The sequence below is a fragment of the Morus notabilis genome, unplaced genomic scaffold, assembly GCF_000414095.1.
Source record: "Morus notabilis unplaced genomic scaffold, ASM41409v2 Scaffold45, whole genome shotgun sequence".
Lineage (NCBI taxonomy): Eukaryota > Viridiplantae > Streptophyta > Magnoliopsida > Rosales > Moraceae > Morus > Morus notabilis.
The window spans coordinates 1,158,253-1,168,358 of NW_010366164.1; the positions used below are offsets into that span (position 1 = coordinate 1,158,253).

The following is a 10,106-nucleotide window of genomic DNA, read 5'->3' on the forward strand; positions in this document are numbered from 1 at the left end:
GAAATTATTAGAAATTCATATTGTGTCTGCGTCCATGTTCCACATAATCTAATTATGTGAAATACACTCATTCAATATCTCGCCATATTAACAGTGCGGATAACACCGTTCCATTCTAAATGGGAATGACATGTATTAGTAATGTTCTAATTAAAGATTCTGAACTTTAATTAGATTTATTACGAACATCACTTTTTGATTATTATCCTTAAACATTATCCTCTTGTATACAACATTTATATACCATGTTTAAGGTTACATAAATAATCATGGAATTTTTTATTTGATATTCATAAAATATTCATAAATATATGCACATAAAATGATGAATAAACTCTTTTATTAAATAAATAATAAATATCTTATTACATCTCGTGCTTCTAGGACACTATTCCCAACAATCTCCCACTTGTCCTAAAGCAGGTGTGTCATGTCTCTAATCCCAAATCCATCTAAGTGCCGATCAAATACATTCAATGGCAATGTCTTGGTGAACGGGTCAGCAAGGTTGTTCTCTGACGCGATCTTCAGAACCGCTACATCGCCTCTATCCACAATGTCTCTGATCAGGTGATATTTCCTTTCTATATGTTTCGCACTCTTATGGCTTCTAGGTTCCTTTGAATTAGCCACCGCTCCACTGTTGTCACAGTAGAGCTTAATTGGCTTATCCATATCAGGAACAACTTTCAGATCAGTTAAGAACTTCCTGAGCCATGTAGCTTATTTTGCGGCTTCACAAGCTGCAACATATTCAGCTTCCATGGTAGAGTCAGCAACACACTTTTACTTTACACTTCTCCATACCATGGCTCCTCTATTAAGAGTGAACACAGATCCAGATGTCGACCGTCGACTATCTCTATCCGATTGGAAATCAGAATCCGTGTATCCGGTGAGAGACAGATCTTCTCCGGAATATACCAACATATAGTTTCTCGTTCTCCTAAGATACTTGAGAATACACTTTACTGCAACCCAATGATCTAATCTTGGGTTGGACTGGTAGCGACTAACCACTCCCACTGCATAGCAGATATCTGGTCTTATACACAACATGGCATACATAAGGCTTCCCACGGCCGAAGCATAGGGATACGGTCTCATATCTTCTTCCTTTTGTGGAGTCTTTGGACATTGCTCCTTAGAAAGATGAATACCATGCCTCGAAGGCAAATTTCCTTTCTTGGAGTTCTGCATCGAATACCTAGATAACACTTTGTCTATATAAGATGCCTGTGATAATGCCAAAAGCTTTTTCTTGCGATCTCAAATAATCTTAATCCTAAGAACATAGCTTGCCTATCCCAAATCTTTCATTTGGAATTGGTTGGCTAATCATTCCTTTACATCTGTCATCAATCCCACATCATTCCCAATGAGTAGGATGTCATCAATGTAAAGAATTAAGAAGACCACTTTCTCTTCTTTCTTGTACTTGTAGACGCATGGTTCATCAATGTTTTGATCAAATCCATAAGACTTTATAGCCTCATTAAACCTGATGTTCCATGATCTAGAAGCCTACTTCAGTCCATAAATGGACCTCTGCAGTTTGCAGACTTTCTGCTTTTGGCCTTCCTCTATGTAACCCTGTGGCTTATCCATATAGATAGTTTCCTCAAGATAGTCATTCAAAAAAGTTGTCTTGACATCCATCTGCCATATCTCATAGTCAAAATATGCTGCAATGGCCAGGAGTATCCGGATGGACTTAAGCATAGTTACTGGCGAGAAAGTTTCCTCATAGTCAACTCCCTCCTTTTGGGTATAACCCTTAGCCACTAGCCTTGCTTTATAAGTCTCTACTTTTCCATACGCTCATCTCTTTTTCTTGAAGATCCACTTGCATCCAATGGGTTTTATCCCTTCGAGTAGATCTACAAGTTGCCAAACGGAGTTAGAGTGCATAGACTTCATCTCGAGTTTCATAGCTGCTTGCCATTCTTCCTTATCAGAATCATCCATCACATACTTAAAGGTCGATGGATCCTCCTTACCGTCATCAGTAGTGACAATTTGGGCTTCCCCGGTATACCGGTCGGGTAACATGCTTACCCTCCCACTACGACGAGGCGCCTTAGGAGTCTGATCAGGAACTGTGGTCTTTTCTCTGAGTGGTCTGACAACTCTTGTCAGTTGTGGTCCGATCTCATCGGAAAGTAACTCTTCCAATACTATTTTACTTCTGGGCTTAAAATCTATCATATAGTCATGCTCCAGAAAAGTGACATTTGTTGATACAAACACCTTTTGATCTGCTTGACTATAAAACAGTCCTCCTCTTGTCCCTTATGGGTTTCCCACGAAGATGCATACTTTTGACCTTTGTTCTAACTTCCCGGTCTTTTACCTCAGCACGTGTGCTGGACACCCTCATATGCCAATGTGTCTTAAACTAGGTTTTTGACCATTCCACAACTCTAGGGGTGTCTTAGGTACAGACTTAGATGGAACTAGATTTAGAATATACATAGCGGTTTTTAGGGCATAACCCCAAAATGAAGTAGGCAGTGAAGAATAACTCAACATTGATCTTATCATGTCGAGCAAAGTCTGATTTCTCTTTTCGGCTACACCATTCTGTTGTGGTGTACCGGGTGCAGTCAATTGGGATACCACACCTTCTTCAATCAAGAAATCCTGGAACTCTTGGTCCAGGTACTCACCCCTTCGATCTGATCGAAGTGTCTTAACTGGTTTACCTAATTGCTTTTCAACTTCTGCTCAGAATTCTCTAAACTTTCCAAAAGTTTCAGATTTTCGTTACATCAGGTAAACATAACCATATCTCGAATAGTCATCAATAAAGGTGACGTAATATTCGTAACCTCCTCTAGCTTGGACGTTTAACGGTCCACATACATCTGAATGTATCAACTGAGGGGTTCTGTAGCTCTTACTCCTTTCGCTGTAAAAGGCCTCTTGGTCATTTTACCTTCCAGATAAGATTCACATACCAGAAGCTCACCAACTGTTAGCTCCCGCAAAGGACCATCCTTTACCAGTCTTTCAATCCTATTTAGGTTAATATTGTTGGTTGCCGAATCGAATTCGGATGCGGAAGCATGGCGGGGAGGCGGATCGTGTATAAAAAAAAATTCAGAAAAAACTTTTGAGATACTCTATAGATTATATTAATTTATGCACGAATAAATTAATCACATTAATTTATATATATCAAGAACTCAATCAGAAAAAATACCTGGAAGCCGACTCGGATGATAACTTGAGTTCTTTGTCCACGAACAGTCCTTGCTCCAAGCTTTATGTTTAGAAAACCTAAGTCTTCCACGTCGATTCCTTGATTCCACGTAGACGTGTGTGTGGACACACGTGAGACAAAAGAGGTTTCAGAAACACTTGAATTTTCACAAACACCAACGCATGCACGATGTGAAATTTTTAGGAGAAAAAATTTTCCTCTCTCTCTCCAATGAGAATTTCGGCCACACTAACTAATTATGGCTGAAAAATGTTTTCTAAAATTATGTTCACAATTTTCTATCATTCTCATATTTAAAGAGTAGAAGTTAAACTTCAAAAAAAAAAAACAAATCTCTATCTCCTATTTGAATTTTGAACAAAAAATCTCATACACCTTATCCCTTAAGTGGTCGGCCACCCTAGGGTTTCCTAACCATGTGTGTGGCGCCAAAACTGGAGAGGGAAAGAAGAGAATTCATCCTTTATCCTGTAATCTAATTTTAATTCAAATTCAAATTCGAATTTAAGTCAAACTTAAATTAATTTGAATTCTAAATTGAACAACTTATCAAATAATTTCAAAAGGATAACTTTAGATTATATTCAAATTCAAATTTAAATAATCACATTATTTAAATAATAATTAATTCTCAATTAATTATTTTTCGAGTATTTAATTTTAGAATTTCATAATTCTAAAATTCCCATTTTGTCCTTTGTGTTTGGTAGAATTACAAGAACGATGCGGGGACTTATGGACCTATAATCTCAAGCTCCAATAAAATTATAATTAATTAAACACTTTAATTAATTAATTAGTTATATTAATTCCAATAGTTACTCCACTATAAACTTGAAATTGCACTCTCGAAATTATAGACATTAATTACTTCTAAACTGTGAAGTGTCCATTTGATATAGTCATTGCATATAGATCAATCATCCATAAATAATTCATAATTAGAGTTAGGTAGAATTCGTTAACCTCTCTAATTATATCTTCATCCTTGAATACCATTGATTCTCTAATGGATAGTGATTCATAAAACACATTCATGAACCAGAGCGCTCTTACTAATCCAAGTACCGAATCAACACTCAAGAGAATTATTTATCTACTTCTTTCTCAAGAAGGAATGGATTCCATCTCGTATAATAACATTCCCGGCTACCTATTTCATCATGTCTCCAAAATACAAGGAATAGGATTCAGGGTCTCAGAATCCGTACCGAGTAAATCAAAAGACACAAATCCATAAATAGGAGTTTGTTAAGAACTCAGGATTAAGATCATTCTATATATGACCATCGGTAGACTCAATTAGAATTTCTATGCTTAACGGAAATTATTAGAAATTCATATTGTATTTGTGTCCCTGTTCCACACAATCTCATTATGCGAAATACACTCATTCAATATCTCACCATATTAACAGTGCGGATAGCACCGTTTCATTCTAAATGGGAATGACATGTATTAATAATGTTTTAATTAAAGATTCTAAATTTTAATTAAATTCATTATGAACGATGTTTTTTATTATTATCCTTAAACATTATCCTCTCGTATATAACACTTATATACTATATTTGAGGTTACATAAATAATCACAGAATTTTCATTTGATATTCATAAAATATTCATAAATATATGCACATAAAATTAAGAATACATTATTTTATTAATTAAATAATAAATATTCTATTACATCTCATGCTTCTAGGACACTATTCCCAACAATATTTTCATACCCTTTAAAGGAACAAAGCTTTAATCAAAGGCACAACGCAAATATGGGAGTAAACTTTCTCATTCATTCTTACTGATTTAAGTTTTTAATTTCAATTTTACTACAGTTAAAAGCTTTCATAAAAAATTATATCTAACTTTCTTTTACTACAATTAAAAGCTCTATCATAAAGTCACATTTCAACTCAAATTGAAAATTTAAATCGGTGAAATGAACGAGATAAACAAACACATTGCATTATCAATTACTTTCAATTTCATGTAGGGCTTGGTATTAAAACCCACCCAAAAAAAAAAGTGAAACTCACTTGTGTAATTTGCCCCAAACTCAAGTAAGAGCTAAGATTAAAAGCCATTCGGGTTCGAGTTGAGAACTCGAGTTAAAAATTGAATTTATGTGAGAAAAAATATTACAGCGTAAAAACATTAAATTTGAAATTTTATAAAAGAAAATACTTTAGCAAAAAAATTTAAGTTGTGATTCGAATTGTGAAACGAATGGGACCTAAGAGTAAGAGTTTTTTCTTTTTTTTTCCAGATAAATTGCTAAAGAGTAAGAATTTATTATGAAAAAAAGGAAGAGTAAGAGAAATGCTTTTTGACTCGGAAAGAGTTCTAGAGAAGCAAAGTTAGAGAGATGTGCTCTGCAACAAGCTTAGGAGAGGAGCTTTCTGAGGTCAATGGTCTGGCTTTTCGTCAAGCTGATGGCCTTCAAAGTTCGTCGGAGAGATCACAAAGGTCACATGCGTCGAGTTCGTGCGACAGAAGTGTGGATAGTCATCGAAATGCAACTGTTCAAGGGGAAGTAATTTCTGGTCTTCTACCTTAGATCTAGGACGCACTCGCTGCAGGATTTTGTTGAAACTCTAGGAACTAGATCGTGGAAGGGAGGCGAGGAAGGTAGACCGGAGCGTGTGACATTTGCCGCTTGTTGGACCCACACACTGCCATGTCTCCAGTGCTTTTGTCGCCGTTTCAAGAGCTTTTCTCCAGCGCCACTCCTACTGTGATTCACACACCTCCGGCGTTGAGGGGCTCGATTTTATTGATTTGATCTCTTCGGATCTTTGTAGAGTTTTTTCTGTTTTTATGTTATGTTTGTATTTGTGTTGTAATAACGGTGATGATTTTCCCATCTACTGGCGTTATGTCTTGGCTAGAAAGTGGTGTCCCCACAGCTCTAAATTTGAGTTATGTAGTCCATTTTGGGACTGAAATGAGGTTCATCTGAAGTCGTTTCGAAGTGGCCGAACCCTATTATAGTGCCACTTATTAGAGAAGTTCTCTCCGTTATTGGGTAAAGGACGCGTTTGTATTGTCTAGTCTTGTGAGTAACACCCATTCTTTTGGCTCTAGTAATGTCCTGTATGTTAAGCTCTTTAGTAATTTTTTAATGAAGTTATGCTATTGCCTTTCCAACAAAAAAAAAAAGAGTAAGACTAAGAGCCGAACTCAGGAAAATGCTCATAACTTTTCTGCCAGGCACAACTAAAGATATGGAAATAAACCAATTTGGCCAAAATGCAAACTCAGTAACTTGCACTAGAATAGCAAAATGCTGTTTAAACCAGGGAACAATAGTAAAGGATATAAGCACACGCCAGAAAAGGTGTAAGAGGAAGGGCAAGACCATTTTGGTATAACGAAGAAAGTATCTTATGGCGGCAACAAAAGTAGGCATACATCTAAAATATGTACATCCCATTATAGTTCTAGTCGAAGATTCTTGAACAAAATCCTGACAATATAATGCCGGAGAAAAATGTTGACTTAACTGCGAGGTTCTGATTATGCAAAGAACTGTGCTTATAACTTCAGGACCCTCTCAATGGCAGCCACATAGAACTCCTTTGGCATGGTCCCAATCACGGTCTCACGTTTCTCCCCATTCTTAAAGAGAAAAACCACTGGAACGCCCTTAATCTCGTAGTCCTCAGCAATTTGCGGGTCATCATCGGTGTTGAGTACAAAGCATTTAAGCCTCCCAGCATATTCTACAGCAATCTCGTCAATTACTCGGTGGACCATCCTACATGGTCCACACCAACTTGCGTAAAATTCAACTAGGACAGGAGTTTTGCTGTTTAGAACTGACTTTTCCCACGAGTCTTTGGTTACTACTGGAGCTGCAGATATACCATAAAGCATGATAAATAGAGAGTTATCTATTGTCAATATAGATATTATAATCTCTACTTAAAATCTTAAAACTTGTTAAAGATTAGCGAGCAATGCAGCAATGTGATAGCAAAGAAGCAACAAGGAAAAAACAATAAGTGAAAGGGACTCTAATCTTTGACCGTCCAACAGATAATGTTCCTCTCTTATTATTAGAGCAGTGGCAAACAGTAGTCGATAGCAGTAGAACACACGTCTATCATTAACCCAAGTCCACTCACGTCAAAAGGCCCTACGCCCACTCACTTCAGCTATTCCTTAGAGTACAGAAACCAAAAGTTAATAGTGAGAAACCCGGTTTCCCTAAGTTCCAACCTATAGCATGTAGTGCCAAAAGCAAAATCCCTATTTCTTCTAGAGAATCTCCTAATTGTTTTCGAGCAACTGGAAAGAGTCTCTCTCATAAGTTTTCAGCTTTCGCAACTCAATCATGTAAATGATGGAATCATCAAATATTTTCCCCTTTCCAACTCTATCTGTAACTCACTATAGGTTCAAGAAAGAAAGAAAAAATGTGTGCGAATGAGATATCCAACAACTTCCTTTCAACATCCTTCACTAGTCCACTAAATCAACCCTCCATGACCAGTTTCTTTCCAACTAAAATTCAAATTGACTCTATGCAACCGTGTAATGAATTAAAATTCATTGATGCCCATTGCCCAGCACCGCATTTAAGTATATTGTCTATGCGCACCTCCATCATATCCAAACGAAAACCCCATCTTCTTATTCGAGATTAAACCGCAACATTAACAGAAGCTTAGGTCTAAAAGTAAGATGTCCACTAGGATACTAAAATTATTCTTGCAAAAGACACGGTGAGAAAGCTAGCTTCCTCAAATGTTCTCACCCCCGCCCCAAACAAAAAAACACACACACACACCATTTGGGTATCTCCTAAGTCACAAATCAAGTGCTTTCCATCGGGTAGGGTTCAACACACTGTAGAACAGCATAGCCTAAACCCAAAAAAAAATAAAATAATAAAATAAAAAAACACATACACACAAATCAAGTGCAATAAGTCAATAACATGGGGTTTTGAATCACCAAATTAAAATAAGAATAATCAAGCGAATATATTTGACCTAGATTTACTTTTACTCTTTGGGATCCAATGCAGAAGCAAGATTAGGACTAAAGAAAAAAAAAGAAAAAACTTATCTTACATTTCCAATACTCCCATTTCCTAACCCTTTTAACCCCCACCGATTTACCAATAAATGTTATTCCATATCATGTTTCACTTGACTAAATATCATCAACAGCAATAACAGTGATACCAGTATCAAGATCCCATTTTTTTTTCTAGGTGACAAAGTCGATTTACAGATTAAAAACCCAAAATCGGATTCTTCCAAAAAGAAAAAGGAAAAAAAAAGATCATACCATATAAGAGTATAAGTAGTAAGATTACCTTTGGTGTCACGAACGCAGAGAGTACGGAGGGTATTTCGATTGCGAATCTCGAGGCGCTTTCGTAACTGCAAATTGAGAGGAAATGAAGCGAGAGAAGCGGCGATGAGTTCAGAAGAGAAGGTCGGAGAGTGAGGGGAGCGAGAGCACGCGCGGGAAGAAGAGAGTGGAGTTGGATGGTAGTATGCAGGGGCAGCCATGGCAAAGAGACAGTAATGGAGAACGGAAGTAGAAGAAGAAGGCGAAGAGAATAATTCTGTTGTAGAGAGAGAGGGTTTGTTTGTTTGTTTTTTTTTTTTTTTTTTTTTTTTTTTTTTTTTTTTTTTTTTTTTGGAGTAAAACTCAAAAAAACGTTTAAATTTAAGTTACAATAATTTTATTTAATATCATGTTTGTATATAAAATTTAAGTTTAAATTTGAGTTTTAATTTGAGTTTTAATTTGAATTTGAGACTAAAATTTAAGTTTTTTTCGACTCAAGTTTTTAAACGCAAACTCAAATTAATGAATAATATTTTTTTTATTCTTAAAAATGTCATAACTTTTTTATTTTAATTTTAATTGAGATGATTTTTTTATACGTTCACAACGAATAGACGAATAAAACATCACTCTTATACCCTATTAAAATTTTTCATCACCATTGAGTTTTTATTAAAATACTATCTAAATACAAATTCAAGTTTTGACTTACTCAAACACAAACTCAAACAGATTATTAATTCAAATCATAACTCAAATATGCACATCCAAACACAAACTCAAGTTACAACTTCAACTCAAATTATAAATCAAATTCAACTTAAGATATACACTCAAATCAGTGAATCACTATGGGTGTGTTCGGCTGCCTAAAAAATTCAAAAAAAAAAGCAACTTAGGTTCTAACTTTATTCAAGTTCATGTTCTTTTAAGTTTAAACTCGAGTTTGAACTCAACTAAAACTCGAGTTCAAGTGTCTCATTTAACTCGAGTTCAGAAACTCAAACTCGAATTAATGAACAATATTTTTTCTATTCTTAAAAATGCTATAATTTTTTCGTTTTAATCCTGATTGAGATGATTTTTTTCTATGCGTTGACAACGAAAAGACAAATAAAACCCCACCTATATACCCTATTAAAATTTTTCATCACTATTGAGTTTTTATTAAAATACTATCTAAATACAAATTTAAGTTTTGACTCATTCAAACACAAACTCAAAAAAAGATTCTTATCTCTCTAAATACAAACTCAAGTTACAACTCAAATTCAACTCAAAAATTACACTCAAGTCACACTCCAAAAGAACAAGCCCTATAACTCAAAAATACAATCAAATAAGCCCATAAATTTTTTATTTATTTATAAATATCAAGAATAAAGAAAAATCAAAATGTGCAAGAAATATAAATTATTTCAGCAAATGAGAAAAATTTTAGTAGTGGCACGCCCGGTGGGACTCGAACCCACAATCGTCTGATTAGAAGTCAGACACCTTATCCATTAGGCCACGGGCGCTCATAGCGACTTTTGGACAAAATAATTATTCTATTAAAATAATATTTACT

At 35.4% G+C, this 10,106-nt stretch overlaps 1 protein-coding gene and 1 non-coding gene across 2 annotated transcripts; both read right to left on the reverse strand.

Annotated features, from left to right (window-relative positions):
- Positions 1-6,468: 6,468 nt before the first annotated feature.
- On the reverse strand, positions 6,469-8,827 carry LOC21410133 (thioredoxin M3, chloroplastic). Its single transcript, XM_010109626.2, has 2 exons — positions 8,556-8,827; positions 6,469-7,083 (listed from the first exon to the last, which is right to left on the reverse strand). The coding sequence occupies exons 1-2, from the start codon at positions 8,752-8,754 to the stop codon at positions 6,764-6,766; spliced, it is 519 nt and encodes a 172-aa protein (XP_010107928.1). The 5' UTR covers positions 8,755-8,827; the 3' UTR covers positions 6,469-6,763.
- Positions 8,828-9,983: 1,156 nt separating this feature from the next.
- TRNAR-UCU lies at positions 9,984-10,056 on the reverse strand. The gene has a single exon. It is a non-coding gene; the product is annotated as a tRNA-Arg (tRNA).
- Positions 10,057-10,106: the final 50 nt, after the last annotated feature.

Bases quoted from the DNA above. Each gene is read 5' to 3' on its own strand.
- LOC21410133 (XM_010109626.2), bottom strand. From the start codon at position 8,754: ATGGCTGCCCCTGCATACTACCATCCAACTCCACTCTCTTCTTCCCGC. The intron at 7,084-8,555 runs GTAATCTTACTA...GTATATCTGCAG, and splicing joins CTGCGTTCGTGACACCAAAG to CTCCAGTAGTAACCAAAGAC.